At 37.3% G+C, this 22,597-nt stretch overlaps 1 protein-coding gene across 4 annotated transcripts in view; it reads right to left on the bottom strand.

Annotated features, from left to right (window-relative positions):
• The window catches only part of MAGI2 (membrane associated guanylate kinase, WW and PDZ domain containing 2), a 1,485,052-nt gene that overhangs the window by 235,650 nt on the left and 1,226,805 nt on the right, over nt 1-22,597 (bottom strand). For all 4 annotated transcript variants that reach the window (XM_054494395.2, XM_054494398.2, XM_054494397.2 and 1 more), the window contains exon 10: nt 10,349-10,987. In XM_054494395.2, coding sequence (XP_054350370.1) covers nt 10,349-10,987 — 639 coding nt within the window. The remainder of the gene's footprint in view (nt 1-10,348; nt 10,988-22,597) is intronic.

Below are 22,597 nucleotides of genomic sequence, written 5' to 3'. Positions count from 1 at the left end.
TATCAGGGAAATACAAATCAAAACCACCGTGTGATATCACCTCAATGTGTTAAGATAGCTATTAGCAAAAAGACAAAAGATAACAAGTGTCGGCGAGGATGTGGAGAAAAGGGAACCCTTGTACACTGTAGATGGCAATGTAAATTAGTATAGCCATTATGGAAAACAGTATGGAAGTTTCTCAAAATATTAAAAATAGAACTGCATGATCAGTAATTCTACTGGGTATGTATCTGAAGAAAATAAAATGAATATGTCACAGAGTTACCTTCACTCCTATATTTATTGAAGTACTATTCACAATAGCCAAGATATGGAGCCAACCCAAGTGTCCATCAATGGATGAATGGTTAAAGAAAATGTGGTAAATCTACACAATGGAATACTATTCAGCCATAAAAGAGAATGAAACCCTGTCATTTGCAACAACAGGAATAAACCTGGAGGACATTACATTAAGTATGCCAGGCCCAGAAAGACAAATACTGCATGATCTCACTTATATGCAGAATATAAAAGAGTTCATCTCATAGAAATAGAGAATAGAATAGTGGATAGCAGTGGCTGGGGAGGGTAGTGGGAAGGAGGGGTAGGGGGAAATTGTACAAAGGATACAAAGTTACTGTTGGGAGAAAATAGTTCCTGTGTCTTATTGCACATTAGGTTGACTATAGTTACCAATAATGTATAGTATATTTCAAAGTAGATAGAGGATTTTGAATGTTTTCACCACAAAGAAATGATAAATGCTTGAGGTGATGGATTTACTTACCCTGATTTCATAATTATACAGCATATACATGTGTTGAAACATCATATACCCCATAAATATGTATAATTATTAAGTGTCAATTAAAAACAGATTTAAAAGATACACTATTTTTCTAATAGAAAAAGCCTGAAAGCAACAACCATATCCATTAGCTTTAGTGGGAATCTGATTAAGTATTAAAAACAAGATGTATTTCTGAACTAATATATAAAACCCTCCAAAATAAATTAATATTAAAAAAAGCAAGGCACTAGGACATAGACAACTGTAACGTACTTAACAGGACTAAAATCATACAAAACATGTTCTCTTCGACAATGAAATCGTTAGAAATCAACAATAGAAAAAGATTTGGGAAATTCCAAATATTGGGATAATAAACACTTTTCTAAGTAACCTATAGGGCAAAAAAGAAATTACAAGGGAAATCAATAACTTAGACTGAGTGAAAAAGGAAAACACAACATAGTAAAATTTATGGAATTTAGCTAAAGAAGTAGTTGGAGTGAAATTTATAGTTTTAAGTGATTTTGTTAGAAAGAAATGGAATCATTAATCCTCTAAGCTTCCACCTCAAGAAGACAGAAAAGGAATAGTAATTCAAACACAAAGTAAGCTGGAGAGAAAAAACTATAACTACCAGTGTGGATAATGTTGAAATGGAAAGCAGAAAATCAGCAATTTCAAAAGTTAGTTCTTAAAAAGGAATTACATAAAATTTCATTAAAAACTTTATGCTAATTCAACAACTTAGATGAATTATAAAAATTTCTAGAAATACATAAATTACCAAAACTGATTTAAGAAGAAAACATTAAATCAAGAAAAGAAATGGAATTAATAACTAAAAACCTTCCTACAAATAAAAGCTCAGACTAGATGCCTTCACTGGTGAATTCTATCAGACTTTTAAGGAAGAAATAATATCAATCCTACACAAACTGTTTCAGAAAATAGAGGGAGAGGGAACACTTTCCTAGTAGCATTTTATGAAGCCACTATTATCCTGACACCAAAGCCAGAGAAATATATCACATGAAAAGAAAACAACAGAAAAACCTTCCCCCAAACAGGTTACAAAATCCTTAACAAAATATGAGCAAATGAAATTCAGCAACATACAAAAAGAATTATATACCATGATCAAGAAGGGTTGTTATCCCAGGAACGTTAAATTAGTTCAATAACTAAAAATCATGTTATGTAATATACCATATTAATAAAGGACAAAAACTACCAGGTCATCCCAATAGCTGCAGCAAAAACATTTGATAAAAACCAAGACCCATTGATTATTTAAATTTCCAGCAAACCAAGAATAGAAGACAACTTTCTCAACCTGATAAAGGACATACAAAAATCCTGTCCTAAAATCAGATGTAATGATGCAAGACAGTTTCTAAAATTGGTAACAAGGTAAGGATGTCTGCTCACCTCTCTTGCACTCAATATTATTCTGGGAAGTTCAAGCTGGTGTAATAAGGCAAGGAAAAGAAGTCAAAGGCATACAAATTGGAAAGGAAGAAGTAAAACTGTCTTTATTACCAGATGGTATAATAACTACATAGAATATATTATGGAGTCTACAAAAAGCCTCCAGACTTAAAAAGTCAGTTAATAAAATTGCAGTGTACAAAATCAAAAATGAAAAATAAATGCATTTCTATATATTAGCAATAAACAACCTGAAAAGACATAAAACAATTCCATTGACAATAACATCAACAAGAATAAAATAGCTAGAAATAAATTGAACAAAAGTACAAGATCTGTACGTTGAAAACTACAAACTATTGCTGAGAGAAATTAAAGATCCAAATAAGTGAAGAGATATACTATCTTTATGAATTAAAAGGTTCAATGTTGGCAATTTTCCACAAATAGCTCTATAGATGCAATGTAACACCCAAATCTCAGCAGGCCTTTTATGTAACAAAATAATTAAAAAGGCAATCCTAGGCCAGAAACAATGACTCATTCCTGTAATCCCAACTCTTTGGGAGGTAGAGGCAGGAAGATTGCATGAGTCCAGGAGCTCTAGACACCCCTGGGAAACACAGTGAGACTTCATCACTAAAAGAAAATTTAAAAAGCCAGGTACAGTGGCATGTGCCTGTAGTCCTACCTACTGGAGAGCCTGAGGTGAAGGATCACTTGAGCCCAGAAGTTTGAGGCTGCAGTGAGCTATGACTGCACCACTGTACTGTAGCTTAGACAACAGAGTGAGACCCTGTCTCTTAAAAAAAAAAAAAAAAAAAAGAACAATGCAATCCTAGAATGTCTATGGAAATGCAAAGGACCTAGAATAGCCAAATTATTTTGAAAAAGGAGAAAAAGCTGGAGGACTAACACTCTCTGGTTTCAAGACTTAACAGAAAACTAAAGTAACCTAGAGAGCATGGTAGTAGCACAAGAACAGACAAACAGATCAATGGAACAGAATAGGGCATCTAGAAATAAACCTCCACATTTATGCTAATTCATTTTTGACAAAAGTGTCAAGGGAATTCAATAAAAAAATTAGCTTTTTCAACAGATGGTGCTAGAATGATTGGATATACCTAAGCCAAAAAAAAAAAAAAATTAAGTTAGGCCCTTAATTCACAGTATACACAAAAATTATCTTAAAATTTTACAGATCTAAATAAAAGAGCTAAAGGTATACAACTTTTAGAAGAAAACACAAGAAATCTCGGGTCAGGCAAAGATTTCTTAGATTTCTTAGATTTCTTAGATATACCTAAAGAATGAGCCACATAAGAAAAAAAAAAACTTGGGCCAGGCATGGTGGCTCACGCCTGTAATCGCAGCACTTTGGGAGGCTGAGGTGGGTGGATCACAAGGTCAGGATATTGAGACCATCCTGGCTAACACAGTGAAACCCTGTCTCTACCAAAAATACAAAAAATTAGCCGGATGTGATGGCACGTGCCTGTAATCCCAGCTACTCAGGAGGCTGAGGCAGGAGAATCACTTGAACCCGTGAGGCAGAGGTTGCAGTGAGCCAAGATCATGCCACTGTACTCCAGCCTGGGCAACAGAGCGAGACTCTGTCTCAAAAAAAAAAAAAAAAAAAAAAAGAAAAATTTGATAAATTGGATTTTAACAGAATTAAACACTTGGGTGCTTCAAAGCCACCACTAAGAAAATGAAAAGACTTGCATTTCTCTGATGGCCAGTGATGGTGAGCATTTTTTCATGTGTTTTTTGGCCGCATAAATGTCTTCTTTTGAGAAGTGTCTGTTCATGTCCTTTGCCCACTTTTTGATGGGGTTTGTTTTTTTTCTCGTAAATTTGTTTGAGTTCATTGTAGATTCTGGATATTAGCCCTTTGTCAGATGAGTAGGTTGTGAAAATTTTCTCCCATTTTGTAGGTTGCCTGTTCACTCTGATGGTAGTTTCTTTTGCTGTGCAGAACCTCTTTAGTTTAATTAGATCCTATTTGTCAATTTTGGCTTTTGTTGCCATTGCTTTTGGTGTTTTAGACATGAAGTCCTTGCCCATGCCTATGTCCTGAATGGTAATGCCTAGGTTTTCTTTAGCGTTTTTATGGTTTTAGGTATAACATTTAAGTCTTTAATCCATCTTGAATTGATTTTTGTATAAGGTGTAAGGAAGGGATCCAGTTTCAGCTTTCTACATATGGCTAGCCAGTTTTCCCAGAACCATTTATTAAATAGGGAATCCTTTCCCCATTGCTTGTTTTTCTCAGGTTTGTCAAAGATCAGATAGTTGTAGATATGTGGTGTTATTTCTGAGGGCTCTGTTCTGTTCCATTGATCTATATCTCTGTTTTGGTACCAGTACCATGCTGTTTTGGTTACTGTAGCCTTGTAGTATAGTTTGAAGTCAGGTAGCGTGATGCCTCCAGCTTTGTTCTTTTGGCTTAGGATTGACTTGGCGATGTGGGCAATTTTTTGGTTCCATATGAACTTTAAAGTAGTTTTTTCCAATTCTGTGAAGAAAGTCATTGGTATCTTGATGGGGATGGCATTGAATCTATAAATTACCTTTGGCAGTATGGCCATTTTCATGATATTGATTCTTCCTACCCATGAGCATGGAATGTTCTTCCATTTGTTTGTATCCCCTTTTATTTCATTGAGCAGTGGTTTGTAGTTCTCCTTGAAGAGGTCCTTCACATCCCTTGTAAGTTGGATTCCTAGGTATTTTATTCTCTTTGAAGCAATTGTGAATGGGAGAGTTCACTCATGATTTGGCTCTCTGTTTGTCTGTTATTGGTGTATAAGAATGCCTGTGATTTTTGTACATTGATTTTGTATCCTGAGACTTTGCTGAAGTTGCTTATCAGCTTAAGGAGATTTTGGGCTGAGACAATGGGGTTTTCTAGATATACAATCATGTGGTCTGCAAACAGAGACAATTTGACTTCCTCTTTTCCTAATCGAATACCCTTTATTTCCTTCTCCTGCCTAATTGCCCTGGCCAGAACTTCCAACACTATGTTGAATAGGAGTGGTGAGAGAGGGCATCCCTGTCTTGTGCCAGTTTTCAAAGGGAATGCTTCCAGTTTTTGCCCATTCAGTATGATATTGGCTGTGGGTTTGTCATAGATAGCTCTTATTATTTTGAGATATGTCCCATCAATACCTAATTTATTGAGAGTTTTTAGCATGAAGGGCTGTTGAATTTTGTCAAAGGCCTTTTCTGCATCTATTGAGATAATCATGTGGTTTTTGTCTTTGGTTCTGTTTATATGCTGGATTACATTTATTGATTTGTGTATATTGGACCAGCCTTGCATCCCAGGGATGAAGCCCACTTGATCATGGTGGATAAGCTTTTTGATGTGCTGCTGCATTCGGTTTGCCAGTATTTTATTGAGGATTTTTGCATCAATGTTCATCAAGGATATTGGTCTAAAATTCTCTTTTTTGGTTGTGTCTCTGCCCGGCTTTGGTATCAGGATGATGCTGGCCTCATAAAATGAGTTAGGGAGGATTACCTCTTTTTCTATTGATTGGAATAGTTTCAGAAGGAAAGGTACCAGAGTTCCTCCTTGTACCTCTGGTAGAATTCGGCTGTGAATCCATCTGGTCCTGGACTCTTTTTGGTTGGTAAGCTATTGATTATTGCCACAATTTCAGATCCTGTTATTGGTCTATTCAGAGATTCAACTTCTTCCTGGTTTAGTCTTGGGAGAGTGTATGTGTAGAGGAATTTATCCATTTCTTCTAGATTTTCTAGTTTATTTGCGTAGAGGTGTTTGTAGTATTCTCTGATGGTAGTTTGTATTTCTGTGGGATCAGTGGTGATATCCTATTTATCATTTTTTATTGCATCTATTTGATTCTTCTCTCTTTTTTTCTTTATTAGTCTTGCTAGCAGTCTATCAATTTTGTTGATCCTTTCAAAAAACCAGCTCCTGGATTCATTAATTTTTTGAAGGGTTCATTGTGTTTCTATTTCCTTCAGTTCTGCTCTGATTTCAGTTATTTCTTGCCTTCTGCTAGGTTTTGAATGTATTTGCTCTTGCTTTTCTAGTTCTTTTAATTGTGATGTTAGGGTGTCAATTTTGGATCTTTCCTGCTTTCTCTTGTGGGCATTTAGTGCAAATCAAAACCGCAATGAGATACCATCTCACACCAGTTAGAATGGCAATCATTAAAAAGTCAGGAAACAACAGGTGCTGGAGAGGATGTGGAGAAATAGGAACACTTTTACACTGTTGGTGGGACTGTAAACTAGTTCAATCATTGTGGAAGTCAGTGTGGTGATTCCTCAGGGATCTAGAACTAGAAATACCATTTGACCCAGCCATCCCATTACTGGGTATATACTCAAAGGGCTATAAATCATGCTTCTATAAAGACACATGCACACGTATGTTTATTGTGGCACTATTCACAATAGCAAAGACTTGGAACCAACCCAAATGTCCAACAATGATAGACTGGATTAAGAAAATGTGGCATATATACACCATGGACTACTATGCAGCCATAAAAGATGATGAGTTCATGTCCTTTGTAGGGACATGGATGAAATTGGAAATCATCATTCTCAGTAAACTATTGCGAAGACAAAAAACCAAACACCGCATGTTCTCACTCGTAGATGGGAATTGAACAATGAGAACACATGGACACAGGAAGGGGAACATCACACTCTGGGGACTGTTGTGGGATGGGAGGAGGGGGGACGGATAGCATTAGGAGATATACCTAATGCTAAATGACGAGTTAATGGGTGCAGCACACCAGCATGGCTCATGTGTACATATGTAACTAACCTGCACATTGTGCACATGTACCCTAAAACTTAAAGTATAATAATAATAATAATAAGAAGAAGAAAATGAAAAGACAAGCTACAGACAGAAAATACCTGCAAATCACATAGCTTACAAAGGAAGAACTTTTATAACTTAAAAGGACAGCACAATATAGGCAAATTATTTGAATAAACATGCTACCGAAGATATATGAATGCTAATAATCACACGAAAACATGGTAAACATGTAAAAGGATTAGAGAAATGTAAATTAAAACCACATAAAGGTGTCACTACATGCTCATCAGAATAGCTATAATAAAAAAGACTGATTATACCAAATGTGGGCAATAATGGGCACAAATTGGAAACCTTGTACAACAGCCATTTTGGAAAACATTCTATTTCTTAACAATTTAAATATATATTCTTTTTACAGCTGAGCAATACCACTCCTAGGTGTCTACCCAAGAAAAATGAAAACATAAGCAACACAAACACGTGTATCCAAATGTTCGTAACAACATGATTCATAAATGTCAAAAACTGAAAACAACTCAAATGTCCATACACTAATGAATGGACAGGAAAATGGAGTGTATCTGTACAATGGAATACTATGCAGCCATAAAAGAAACAAACCGCTTAAACCTCACCGACATAGGTAACTCTTACCAGCATTAAGCTAAGTAAAATATTATATACTGTGTGATTCCATTTATGAAAAAATTATAGAAAGACAAAACTATTCAGAAGGCATATTAGTGGTTACCCGGGGTTTGGGAGATTTCGGGATGATGGATTTTCTAAGGATTATGATGATTGTTGCACAACTTATCATTTTAGCAACTTACTGAGCATACACTTACATTGGTGAGTGTTGTGGTATGTAAATTACATCACATGGTGTATGTAAAACAAGTACCAAATAACCAAGGTATTTTAAAGTAACTCACATTTATCCCATCTATATTAAACATACTATATATATTCATACGTGTGCTAGTAGACCATAAACTTTCTGTGACTACACATACAAACAATATATTTGCCTCTGGGAGAAAGGACTGAAAGTCTGGAATAGGACAGAAAATTACTTTCATTTTATACTTGTTGACATTATTTGCTTTAAAAAAGTTAAACCATGTACATTATTAGTTTATAAATTAAAAACTCTAGTAAATAATTAAAAACAGCCGACCACCCATGGTCCTGATATAAGAACCCAGGCCTGCAACTCAGCTCTTGAGTCTGCTTATCTCAATGAGGTCATAGGCACTTCTGAGTAGCCCATAATAAGATAAAGTGAACTTCACCACATAAGCATGGTGCTAGTTCCTATTAATTTCAGAGAGATGAGTACAAATTGTGGGAATCAGGGTAAACTCAAGAGGTTTTCGACTAGAAGTACTTTAAGCATCACAGCATTCTGCATTTTGCTATGCTAGGCAAAAAACAAAAACCAATTCCCTCATCCCCAAACACAAACCAAATGCAAAGACCACTTTGATGACTTGTGGAGTAAATGGGGGGCAAAGGAAAACTGAGAATAGGGTAGCCAACCTGATAGCAGGCACACAATAAATGTTTTCAGAAAAGTACAAATTACCATAATGTAAATTAGGGATTTCAAAGTACCTTTTTTCTGCTATGTCATGCTTTTAGAAGAAGCTGTATATAAAAAATGCATCCAAATTTGTTTCTATGAATCATACAGTGGTTACTGCACAGTGAGTTTGTGATACCATTTAATATCAAGAACTTGGTCCAAATATTTGATTTTCAACTGGACACTATGAAGATATGGCTATTTAATTAGCAGTGTTTATTTTAATCTTAAGCAATGCAAGAAATTAAAATACCCTGCCAATATTTAATTATGAGAATTCAAGTGCTATTTTGTAACAATGCCTTGAGAAGGTCAAATTTAAGATTGTTTTGCTATCTTATGAATTTCCCTTTTAGTACAGGACCTAAGACTTTGTAGAGTGCTGCTCACAAATGCCTGGTGTTTGCTGTCCGTTTCCAAACAAGGAATCAACAATGTAATACTTCCTTGAAGGAAAAACACCTGCAGACAGGGCCAAATAAATCATAAAAGGTGCTTCTTTCTTTCAGCTTTGACTGCCTTCACTTGCATTTCAAACTGACAGAGTTTCAGGCTGTTTTCAATGCTTTGAATAGGCAACCACATGTTTGTCACACGTGTGTCCTTCATGCACGAGTTCCTCATTGTCCTGTTCCTTCTGACCCATCCATGCTGAAGCTTTGGTCTTTAGACTCGCCAGACATTTAGTGAGCAGATGTTGGGCTACAACATTACCATTGGGTTAGGTAGTAGTATTATCCCATTGTAACAGATAACACGGCTGAGGCTCATTGACTTTCAGTGTCCTAAGTCCACAAATTGGCAAGTGGGAAAACCAGGGCTTAGCCTGATCCTTTTCCTTTACACTCTTTTTTCGAGATGGTATCCTCTTTATATATGGCCCCTTCCCTCCCTTCTCTCTCCAGGTTTACTGGTCATCCAGAGCAAAGCAGCAGAGGTGTGGAGAAGGGGCCCTGTGCTTTACCCCATTCCCTTCCCCACAGAAAAGGTAGAGGGGAAGAAACATTCAGGGTCAGAGCTTCTACCACACTTGGCACTGTTCCTATTTCCATACTTTGCCCAGGACACTCAGCGCAGAACTTCAGCCCTCACCCTGTTCTGTAACTTTCTTCCCAGATCATGGGAGGCACTATGGGTAATTGTTGCTAGAGCAGTCCCTGTAGTAGCAGAAGTGTCCTGAACAGCATCATTCCAAACTGTGAGAAAAGATTTTTCTACAACAGCACAGCTCCCACAGCTCTCACAGTTCATGGTCCTTCTGAGTATTGTCAAGACTGTGCTTGGGCTTAGTAGGGGTTGAACCAGCTTCCACCTGCTAGCCTGGAAACCTAAGCAAGATTCAAAGCATTGCTTCCATCGTAAAAGCAAGTTTCTTAATTAAATCAATGGGAAACCAGTTTGAGTTCTCCATGACCGATACATGAATGAACTTTTGAAACAAAATACATTCATAGTTGGGGATTTAATCTTTACCCTCCAACTTTCTATCAATGTGTCTGTAAGACTGAAAGAACTATTATTATTGTGTTTAATACAAAATAGAAAAAGATGTATTCTCAGAATTCAAAAACAAAGCTTCCTTTAATTCATGTTTTTCTCTCTTACTCTTTAAGCTTTATTTTTTAAAGTATAAGTTCATTCAACTCCAAGGAAATCTCCATTTTAACAATATTATTAAATGATCCTACTATTTTACCCACATATTTTATTGCTGAGCCAGTGTTAGTCTTACCTCCTCGATGGATAATCAAAGAAGTTTCACTTCCAATGGGACAGTCCTTAAGTATATCCACTACTTCTGTATGGCTCAGGTTCTGTACATTCTGCTGGTTGATCTCAACAATGAGGTCGCCTTCACACAGGCCAGGGCATCCCTGAATGTCAAGTATTTGTTTCACCCGCTGTCCTGTAGGACTGTCAGCAATAGTGAAGCCGAAGCCCTGGGCACCTTTCACAATGGTTAAGGTCATAAGTTCAGCTTGGGTGGCCCCAGATGAAGCCATAGACACATTGTCATCATGGACGGGCGGTGGATACGTGCCGTCTAGCTGACCATCAGCTGGCATAGAGTGCAAAGTATGAGGCGGCCGATCTGTTATATCTGGAACTGACTGTGAGGTCCGAGAAATGTACTCCAAATATGTTTCATAGTTGTGTCTTCCATTGACCATCACTGGAGGTGGCCTCTCCATTATTGCAAGGGGTGGCACCATGCTGTTAGCAGGGTCTTCAGGATCAAAGGGCAAAGGGTAGCCACGACACAACACCAGGTTGACACTCTGACCAATAGGAACAGACTGGAAAAGTTTGACAACATCTGCATGAGTGTGTCCAAGGACACAAACTTCATTAATATAGACAATGACATCACCTGTAAGAAAAAAAGAGATTGACAACATGAGGTAAGTTCAATTAATGTTGACATAGAGAAATGGAATTATTTATGAGACTAGTGAGAAGTGTTGTGTCTTAGTAAGCAGTGAGAAAATCAATTAGAATAATACTTAAAATCACTGTGGGTGACTCAGGGTTACAACAGGACTGCCAACAAATACAATGATCAAGTGCTGAAAGAAAGCTATTTGGTTATTCTTGAAGTTCAGAAACAACTTCATATTCAGAAACAAACGCTCTGAAAGAAAAGGTTAGAGGAATGTGTACCTTGAAGAAGCACATTCTCTATGCTTCTTTTTCATCTTATTTTCCATCTTTAGTGCAATTCAGTTAATGTAATTTTCAAATTATTGAGAAGTAGTGGTCATGAGTTTTAGACGAAAAAGAAAGCCCTAGCATATTATTTTTTTTGTATAAGTTGAATAAGTCAATTGCCTTTTTTCTTTTTTATGGAACAGAAAAATATTTGCCCATTTATTTTTTTCCATCTATAGCAGGTAATTGCAAAGCTTCCATGTATATGCGAGCAAAGGTCAAGAGTGCAGGTTTTGGGATTAGGGAGCTGGGTTGACATCTTGGCTCTACTATTTAACAGATACATGATATTGACCAAGTTACCTGCTTTGAGCCACAGTTCCTCATTTGTAAAGTTGTGAGAATGAAATGACATAATGTAGGAAAAGTACTTGGCATAGTGTATGACACACAGTGCTCCATAAATGTGGACTATTATTAATATGATTGTTGTTAAAATAGGATGGAGGAGATTTGGGACCCTTGGTTTCAAACAGAAAGCTGCCACAGTTCATCCTCTGATCTTAGATAAACTAATATTTCTGTGGATCATTTTCAATAAAGGCACTTGTCCTTTCTCCCCAGTGAACTATCACAGATTTTTAGAGGTCTACTGGTTAGAGGCCAACTTTATGATTAGAAATGCTCTGAATGCAAATTACCCATTATAAAATATATTCAGAGAAATATTTTTTTTCCTGCTTAAAATGCAGAAAATCATGGCTGTTTGAGATAAATGTTGTTTAAAAATTTCAATTATGTATGAATAACAATTTTATTTTTGGAGAACTATTTTATCATGGATTGGTATTTTTATCTTCACAAACCATAATACTTGAAAATTGAACTTGCAAACTCAGATTGTGCCTGACTATGCTGAGGAGTATATTAGGGATGAAAAGACATGTTTTCACAGATTGTCAAATAAGCAGCTCAACAGACATCAGTTTATCAGAATAATTCTGGAATGGGAGGTACAAATGGCTAGGGATTTCATTCTGAGACATCCTTGCCCAGCAAGGTTGCAAACATTAAAAATGAAAAACAGAGTTGAACTTTTAGAGTTGACTACGTTTCTGGTCTTTTCTAGGTGTATAACATAAAATGAATAAAATGATTAACAGCATTGTCTTAATTAACAGTCCCTCTTCCCAAATTGACAGAAAGGCCAAGCAGACATTTTCAGGGATCTAGGTTAGGTCTGCCTCTAGAAAATGTCACAACCTATGTGATTGATCAGATGGAACTTCACTTTTCCATAATGTCTATCAGAGGGGGTACTGATGTGGTGGCTGGAACGTGGGTCCACGGCTCAGAACTGAATTGGAGTGGACATTCCCTCACTGTTATTATAATTCTTCATCGGACTGTGGCAGCTGGGGATGCTTTGGGCATCATTTTTAATTGATTCCATTCATCTCAGTGTCCCAGAGAAGTGTCTGATTCAGATAGACTATTTTTCTCTCCTCCTGTTTCTTTTAGTTTTAATGTTATATTTTCCACATTTAAAAGGTTGAAAGAACAACAAATACTTGTATACTAACATCCAACTTAATGATTGGAACATTGCTCATATTAGTTGAATCCGCCTTGGCTAGCATGTCTCCCCCAACTTGCACTCCTTTACAGAACTTTCCAGGGTAACCATTGTCGTATTTGAGGTTTGTTATTTACATATACCTTTATAGTTTATATCATATCTAGGTGTCCGTAAAAACAATATCTCTCAATAGTATCTAATCCCTAAATAATAATAATCCCTGGAAAGTATTTTACATATTTTAAGCCTTTTGTAAATGGTATATATTTTAATATTCTGTAACTTTTCTTAAAATGTGTTTGTGATATTTATCTATTTTGATACTTGTGCCTCTAGTTGATTAGTTTTCATTGGAATATAGTATTTATCAATGGCTATATTACTACTTAATAATATTCATCCATTCTTTTGTTAATGGACACTGGAGTTATGACAAATTTGTGTCTATTGAAAATAACTCTGCTATGAAACACATGCTGGCACAGACCATGTGCATCTTCATCTTTGTTAGATAGTGGCAAATGGCTGACAAAAGAGGCCATATTGATTTACACTCCCATCGGTAGTGTGTTGAAATTTTCATTGCTTTACATCTGACACAGTACTTGGTATTCTCAGACTTAATTTTTACTAATCTAATGGGTGTGATCATAGTTTTGATTTGCATTTCCCAGACTGCCAGTGAGGGTGAGCATCTTTTCATGTTTATTGGCCTTTTGGATTTTCTCTTGGGTATGCCTCATTTCCTCAATTTCCTATTCAGTGAGTTTTTTTTAACTCATTGACTATTTTTTATGTCTACTTTCATTCTTGCTCCAACATTCTCCTTAGATTTAGGAGGCTGCAAGGTATAGTAGAGATCACATGGGATATGAGGTCAAAAGACTTTGGTCTGAGTTCTAGTTTCATCACTTATCAGCTGTATAACTTTCCCAAACTGGCTTCAATCCTCTGTGACTCAGATTCCTTAGAAGTAATGATGAACAATAGTAATAGCAACTTATTGTTCCATGGGAAATAACGAATGAGATCATACAGGCGAAAGGGTTTCTAAGCTGTAAATTTTTATGCAAAAGATGATTGCTATTTCAGTAATTACTCTTTGTCCTTTGTTATATTCTTCTATAAAATCAGGACAGTTCTACCAAGATATTCCCACCACAGTTACAGTCAAGGATGACTTGAGTATGATTGTGGAAACAATGGGTTTCTGAATGGCCAAGTAAAAGTCAGAAAGGTAACAAATGCCACTTCCTCTAAGGCTCTCCCTAACTTTAATCACTGTTAACAGACTCCCCAGTCCCCAAGCACTCTCTCTCCTTCCCTCTGCTCTGCCAGAATTTCACAGGAAAAAAGAACTAAGGGTTATATTGAAAGCTCTCAAGGTCCCCTGCCAGGTCTAAAGAGTAGTTGTTTGAACTGTAGTGATTAATCTTATCTATTTTTGGGTTTTAATGTGATCTTGCTATTTAGAAACAGAGTGAGAACTATTTGTGTTTCTTAGTAAGACTGCCTTTTACAATTTATGGATATTTTCTGCTCACAGTAATTTTTCAAGTCATCAGGCAAGGATAAAGAACGCTGCAACAATATCTTTATGAAGATACATTGAAGATTTCTGAATGTAAAAGATGAGTGGTCAGTTATCACAGGATAAAACTATATAACAACTTGACAGTACTCAATTGCCCACTTTAAAAAAATATATAGATGTCTAGATAATAAGTTATGCCCAAAACTCTTATAGATGGGGATGTCAGCAAACATTTGCTTGTTCAGATAGAACTTATTGGGTAGAATATTAATAGACTGTGCTGTATGAATGTCATTTACATGTATTGAAGTAAAAATATAAGACACCTGGTATATGTCATCTGACAGTGCCATGCCAAATCCTCAGACAGATTGGGTTTAAGAGCACAGAAAGGGACGTCATCAGGAAGACTGGCTCTGGCTCTAACCTGTTGGCCTACTTAAGAGGGAGAATTGGAAGAGTCACTTGATCTCCCCATCTCTCAATTTCTTCTTTTATAAAATGGGAATAAAAATATCTCCTCCATTTCCTCTTTTGCAGAGCTACTGTGAAAATGAGATCATCCTTGTGAAAATACTTATAATTTTATCAAATTTTTTCTCCATAAAAATAAGAAGATACATTTCTTTTGAAAGCTAAGCACATATTTTCATTACTATATTGCTGGAAAGTTTACTTTGTTTCCTAAATGGTCATTCACTTCAGGCCATATTTAGGTTAGTTCTAGGGCTATTGACCTCAGGCCTCTTGGTCAGATTGAGTGTGAGTGATGAGTCAGGTGTCCCACAGGTCTGGTCTTACACCAACCTGATTGCCAATTATGGAATTTCAAAGTGCAAGTGAGGTAGAGTGAGTTTGATGAAGCAGGAGCTTTAAAACTGCTGTCCTGTATGAAAAAATGTTCTAAGATAATTTTTTCTTTCTTAGTCATGGGAATCAAAATACAGAATAGGATACCTCATCATTTTGGATAAAATAGGGCACTCTACATAAAGCATTGCTTTAATTAGAGTTATTTTTATACCTCTTTCCTCTACCCCCGCATTCTTTGAGTCACTGTGGCCTACAGAATCTTCCTTTTCAACATCTCTCATTTACCACTCCCTGTCTGCCTTCCTTAAACACAACCTTGGACCAGACTAGAATAATTTACTTCCTAGTCAATTCTCATCTTACAGTCTACTCTATTAAGCTCAAACTACTTGATCTCTTGATCAACTGTTTAAGTCTTTCCAACTTATCTTTGTCTTCACCACCAAATAAGTTATTCTTGTGAAGCTGGTACCTTTACTACTCACAACTTACAACTTGTTACTTGCCTCTAGTTAAATTCTGCTATCCCTTCACCCTCAAGAGCACTTCCTTTCTATGTATGGATTCATGCCTACCAATTCATTTCCTTCCTCACCTCTTCAAAGGTATCTTCCATCACTCCTCCTGACATTGCTCCTATCTCATGTCTGAGGCTTGCAAATGCATCTCAGACTTTGTTCCTCTGTGGGAGTTCTACCCGTTCTAAGATTCCTCTACACTATCTACAGAGCATCATTACTCTGTTGGGAATTCTTCAGGTATTTAGGATAGATTCTCACTGAATAAAGGATGGAAAGATTTAGTCAGAGGAAACCAGAAAAGATTTCATAGCTAAATGTACTGCCTTCAGTTTAGTGTTTCTAACTTCTGTTTTTGCCAAGTTATCCAGATTTTTGATAAAAGAAAAATAAAAAAACCTGACAACTCCCATCCTGCCAATGACATGCACTCTACATTAAAAAGAATTATTTTTAAAGTTTCCTCTCGGTTAATAAGATTTGACTGAGCTTTATTTTCTGCAGCTTATATTAATTTGTGTTTTAAATCATAATACATAATTTTATTATAATATTGTACATCTATTCTGAGTCTACTCAACCCCCACAAACATAATAAATTCTGACATGTACTTTTGGGGGTGTGCTACTCACCACATCAGTTAAATGGAAAATAATTGCTCTCAACACAGTTTATTCCCCAAAGTGAAACACTGTGGTATGTCATACCAGCAGAGTTGAAGTTGGGTCTCCTTTAAAATAATTTGAAGCAGTTTCTAAAAATTCCCAGATGGTCTCCTTAGAGTGACAGTTATAAAAACAGCCATCAGTTGTAGAAGAATTCAGTTTTGGAGGTTCTGGATCTTACCATGGTTCTACTGACTTTACACATCAGTCTTGCAGGTAGCATTATTATACATATCCATCAAATTACATATTAATAGAAATGCAAAAACAGATACTTAGGCGTGAAAGGTGTAACAGATGATATAAAATTCCTTCATTAGAAGCATCTGTATTTATTCTTATGTGCTACTTTATAAATGACACTGTGAATAAAAATAAGGCTCAGACAACATCTTTTTCAGTAATTTTCTATATATTATGAGCCCAAATGTGGCTTAATGGCTGCAAAGCACTAGATATTGCCTTCTATCTGCTTTGCTGTCAACTCATCTTCCATACCATACACTCTGTTGTCCTTTTAACATCCTTTAGTGCCCGCTCATAGAGACAGAGTTCAGTCCAAACTTTCTAGCATGACATATGAGGCTCTCAGAGCACTGACTTAGAAGTCAGGGGGTTTATGTTGTTATGCCAGGTATGCCAATAACTAGTGGTATCAACACTTCCTAGGTCTTATTCCTCACTTATTCATTAATTTGTTCAGCAAAGACTTACACGTATTCAACTACTATGAGCCAGGCATCATGTTATAAAAAGAGAGGGTTGAACCAGATGATCTTGAAAGTATCTTCACTTTAAAATTCTAAGACAAAGGCCCTTACATTCTAGCTCTCGGATAACTTTTATTTTTTAAAATTTCAACTTTTAAATTTCAGATTCAGAGGATACATGTGTAGGTTTGTTACATGGATATACTGCGCGAGGCTGAGGTTTGGAGTATGACTGATCCCATCACCCAGGTAGTAAGCATAGTGCCCAATAGGGAGGTTTTTTCAGTCCTTACTCCCGTCTCTCCCTCCCCTGTCTAGTAGTCTCCAGTGTCTATCATTGCCATCTTTATGTCCATGAATATCTGGCATTTAGCTCCCACTTATAAGTGAGAACATGTAATATTTGGTTTTCTGTTCTTGTGTTAACTCAGTTAGGGTTACAATCTCCAGCTGCATTCATGTTGCTGTAAAGAGCATTTTTTTATGTCTGTGTAGTATTCCATGGCATATATGTACCACATTTTCTTTATCCAATCCACCATTGATAGGCACCTAGATTGATTCCATGCCTTTGCTATTGTGAATAGCACTGCAGTGAACATACGAGTGCATGTGTCTTTTTGGCAGAACGATTTATTTTCTTTTGGATATATACCCAGTAATGGGATTTAGACAGCTTTTCAACTGATTCCTTGCTTTCTTTTTTCTATTACCACTACCCGAGATGAGATTCTTACCATCTATTGTATGAACTTCTGCAATAGTCTCTTAGCTGGGCTTCCTGATGTCATAGAGGGAACAACTAGGGAAATAGCAAATAGAAGCCCAACATATGGCATGACCAAGTGAGCTTGTGGGGTAACGGGGTTCTCAAGTCTCACCCCATTTTGACCTGTAGGAATACATAAGACATTGCTAAATCTCCACTTCCGGTCGGGATTGGCTCAAGAATCAGGAGGGTGTGAATAGTCTTCATATTCTCCATATCCAGTGGCTGCAAAGCACTAGATACTGCCTTCTACCTGCTTCCCTGTCAGCTCATCTCCCATACCATACACTCTAATGCCCTTTTCACTTAACATCCTTTAGTGCCTGCTGACAGAGACAGAGCTCAGTCCAAACTTTCTAGCATGACATATGAGGCTCTCAGTTCACATTTTCATTGTCTCCTGCTTTTTCCAACCTACTCTATGCTTCAGTTGGCCCCAGCTTTAGGTCATGCCCCCAATACCATATTTTCTTTCCAGTCTCTGTGCTCTTGTTTCTCCTCTTCTTGCTTTGTCCCCACTAACAAGCTGCTCGTTACCCTTTAAGGCCAGCCCCACCTTTTAAACCACCTTTCTGACCGCCTCCTTTAGCTGAATGTTAGTTACTTTTTCCTGTGTGTTACTCTTCCTGATAGCCTGATTCTTCAATCCATTTAACCACACTAACAGCATTGACTACCACTTTAATCTACTTAATATTTATCTGGCATTTACAAACTCCATCTTACCTAATCCTTACAAAACCCATATAAGATAGCCATTGTTATCTGTACTTGATACATGGGAAACTGAATCTAGAAGAAGTAACTTCTCTAAAGTCACATTGATAATTAGGTTAGATTGAGGAAGTGAATCCAAGACTTCAACACAAATGCTAAGAATTTCAAGCAGTCCAGGATGTGTTTTGACTTGAGGACTCTTTTGTGTCCCTCAGCTTATTATCGGTCAGAATGCTGGGTAAAATATCTTTAATTCTTGAAGGTGAAAATTCAGAGATGAACTGCAATATTCTTTTGATTAGCTAAGTTACTGGAGGGATGCAGTGAAGCAGATAATTGCAAACAGGGGAATCGGGGAATCCATTGCAGTTGCTAGGTCCATTTTCTGCAGTCCTCCAAAATAAGTTGCGTGGAAGAGAGCTAGGAGAATGCTGAGGTGGGAGGTGAGAGGGCATTATAACCCACACAACTTATAACCATCACAAAACAAGCTCTAGTATAAATTGTTTCAATAGCTGTGTGATCTTGGGCGAAGTATTTAACTTTTCTTGGTCTACTTTTCACGTAAAATGCAGAAGTCAGAAAAGACAACTTCTAAGGTGCAGCTTTAAGAGTTCCTACATCTGATGAAAATGTGGAAAGCTGTCCTACTGAATTCATATAAGGCACTGGGAAATTTCAGTGGTGCAGTTAAACACGTAAGTGATAAGCCTCTTGGGGCTTACCTTGAACTTCTCTGATTTTCTACAAAAGTAGCCAGTGACTGCAACACTGTTATCTATAGGCAGAAGGATACTAAGATATTGGAGTAGCCACTTATTTCTCAAAAGAATGAAAGGCTTCTTAATCACATTTTATAATTTCATCTGTGTGACCCAGTGCAGATGCTTAATTAAAAGCTTGTTTTTTTTTAAATTATGATTAAGCAGCACACATCCAACGATTACTCCCTACCAGATGTGAATTAGTCCAACGATGTATTTACATTTCCTTTGTGTTTGGCATTGAGTGGTAAGATATATTTAAACACTTGCATTTTACTTTGTTGAAAAGGAAACAAAATACATTCTAAGAGAATCTAAAGCACTGATTATTTGCTGATCTGGCAAAGATGAAACACTTCAGATTAAAAACTATAAGTAAAGCCACAAAAAAGAAAGCACAAAAGACTGTTTCTTGCAAAGCTCCAAAAAGCACTGGCTTTCTAAATAGCTTGCTCACGTTGGGAATTCAATAGCATAAAATGGTCAATGAATCTGTCATTTCTCTAAAGAATGTAGTGAATTTTAAACAAAAAGTAGCAAACATTTTATCAGAGGGGTCGTATAAAATAAAAATAGGTTACTAGAAAAGACCCCAAAAGATTTTCAAGAAGAAATCTTAAAACCCTAAAAGTTTATGAAAGCAAGATAAAAATGTAGCATTCCCCTGTACTCTTCTGTGGGTTATGGACACACCTGTGGACTCAACCACATATTAACCACCCCCAACCCCCACTCCAAAAACCAAAACTCTAGTTACAAAAATACCTTGCAGGAAAGAGTCATAATTTTATGTGGACGTTAAGCAACATGCATGCTTATTTTCAAACAGCTGTAATTGTATTCCTGAACAAGCATGATTCGTTTTTGCAGAAATGGCTCCTAGAGGCCAGCATGGCACGACCTGTCGCCATCTTTTGACCTTACTCCAACATAGCGTAGTAAGTGGCTATCAAACCTCCCCTGAAATGAGGGGACAGCTGGCTGGGGTGGAGCTGGGAACTGTCTCTGGTCACACTTTCCAACAGTTTATTCTACTCTACCCGCAACTGTCAATAGCCTGCAGTTCTGACTGAGCAAGAAAAAGGAATAACAAGGAGAGAGAGTGAGAGGGATGAAAAAAGGATGGATGCATCCATTTCATTTCAAACTGCTACCTCCTGCCAAATGGTTGAAGGTTTTTGTAATTGTGTGTGTATGTGTGTGTTTACTACCTGACCTATACACCTATACACACTTTTAAGACATGTAGAGCAGTGTTTTTATGTTTATTTGAGACAAGGTTTCACTGTCACCCGGGCTGAAGTGTAGTGGCACTATCCCAGCTCACTGCAGTCTTGACCTTCAGGGTTCAACTGATCCTCCCACCTCAGCTCCCCGAGGGGCTGGGACTACAGGTTCATGCTACCACGTCTGGCTAATTTTTGTATATTTTGGTAGAGACGGGAGTTTTGTCATGTTGCCCAGGCTGGTCTTGAACTCCTGGACTCAAGCAATCTGCCCACCTTGGCCTCCCAAAATTGTGGGATTGCAGTCATGAGCCAACACACTCAGCCAGAGCGGTGTTTTTAGCCAGAGGAAAGTAGAATTTAGTTTCTGATACCATGAAATTGATGTAGAAGAGGGGGGAAAAAAAAATCCCTTTTTTTTTTTTTTTTTTGAGACAGAGTCTTGCTCTGTCACCCAGGCTGGAGTGCAGTGGCATGATCTCAGCTTACTGCAACCTCCACCTCCCGGGTTCAAGCAATTCTCCTGTCTCAGCCTCCCAAGTAGCTGGGACTACAGGATCATGCCACTATACCTGGCTAATTTTTTTGTGTTTTTAGTAGAGACGGGGTTTCACCATGTTGGCTAGGCTGGTCTCGTGGTCTCGTGACCTCGTGATCCACCCACCTTGGCCTCCTAAAGTGCTGGGATTACAGGTGTGAGCCACCATTGCCTGGCCAAAAAACCCTCTTTTATGACTCCAACTGCAGACAACCTTCTGAGAAGTTGCTTTCTTGAATTGCTTTTGAAAAAAGGTACTGTTTGCTGCATTGTGAGCTGGATGCTAGTCCTGAATACCCATACTGGGTATCGCAGCATGTCTACTGGTGGAGCTGCTTGGTTGGAGAAGCGCTCAACCCTAGGTCTCTATCAACCTACATGGTAATTCTGGAAAGTGTTCTGACTAGTGCTTCAACTGCAAGCCAATCAACATGCCTTAACTGGTAGTATAACATATTCTATTATGTTGATCTACTCCTTCACTCCCTTCATTTGTGAGAAATTACAGGGCCCCTGCTGCCTTGCTGAAATGAGGGCTGCCAGAATATTTCTCCCATATGGATTTCAGAAGTGGTGCAGCATTAAGTTGCTGAGCTTCATAAAATGGCTGGCGGAAAGAACAAATGTGCCGTGCTAAAAATGTGACTGTATATTGCATGCACACGGGTCCAGGGTTTGACGAGAGAGCCCTTCTAACTTGTTAAAAGGGAAATAGACTTGGCAGATGTGAATCTTCATTGACAGACTTTGATTGTTCAAACTTGGACACTTTTATTTCCAATTTCAGTTTCAGAAAGAGCAATATTTTATACAAGTATCAAGGAGTCAGCCTGTTCATTGGGCCATATACACCAAAGATTGCCAGTTAAAACTCCCTCAAACACATGGCAAAAAGGAAGAACAAAATTTGTCTTGGCTGCACTGAAATTTTGGAATCCAGAGAAAGATAGTTATTATCTCTCTGATTTATGTGAAGAGAAAGGGAAAGCAATATGGTACCTTATTTTATCAGACATCTACTACTTTCTCCATAGGGCATATACCCACCACTACCCTCTCCATGTTAGACACTGCACACAGATTCTTAAGGGGATGAATAATCTAGCCTAGGGGTTTCAGGGAAATATAAAGCAATTTCACTGCAGACAATGGAAGATTATTTTATTCTCAGACACAACAGACAAATGGCATGGAGAAAAACAATCTAATCCCCTGCTGTTTCCAATGTTACAATTATTATATGATACTGAAGCTGATTGGGATAAGTTAGCAGAGAATCATCACCAAAGATTTTAAGTTGCCCCCTCCCTCTGTACTACTATTGAACATGTATCTATGTAAATATACATGTAGATAGGTCCACATGTTTGTATGTTAATTTGTTCACTTCTGTGTTATACTTTCCATTCCAGCAAAATAAGCTTAACAACAGAGTCAGAAACAATGAAAATTTCTTGCTTTTTAAACTAAATCTAGTATGAGTTTTATAATTATAGCA

The sequence above is a fragment of the Pongo pygmaeus genome, chromosome 6 (genome assembly GCF_028885625.2).
Source record: "Pongo pygmaeus isolate AG05252 chromosome 6, NHGRI_mPonPyg2-v2.0_pri, whole genome shotgun sequence".
Classification (NCBI taxonomy): Eukaryota; Metazoa; Chordata; class Mammalia; order Primates; family Hominidae; genus Pongo; species Pongo pygmaeus.
The sequence above is the reverse complement of the archived record's forward strand: the minus strand, read 5'-3'. Positions and strand labels throughout refer to the sequence as shown.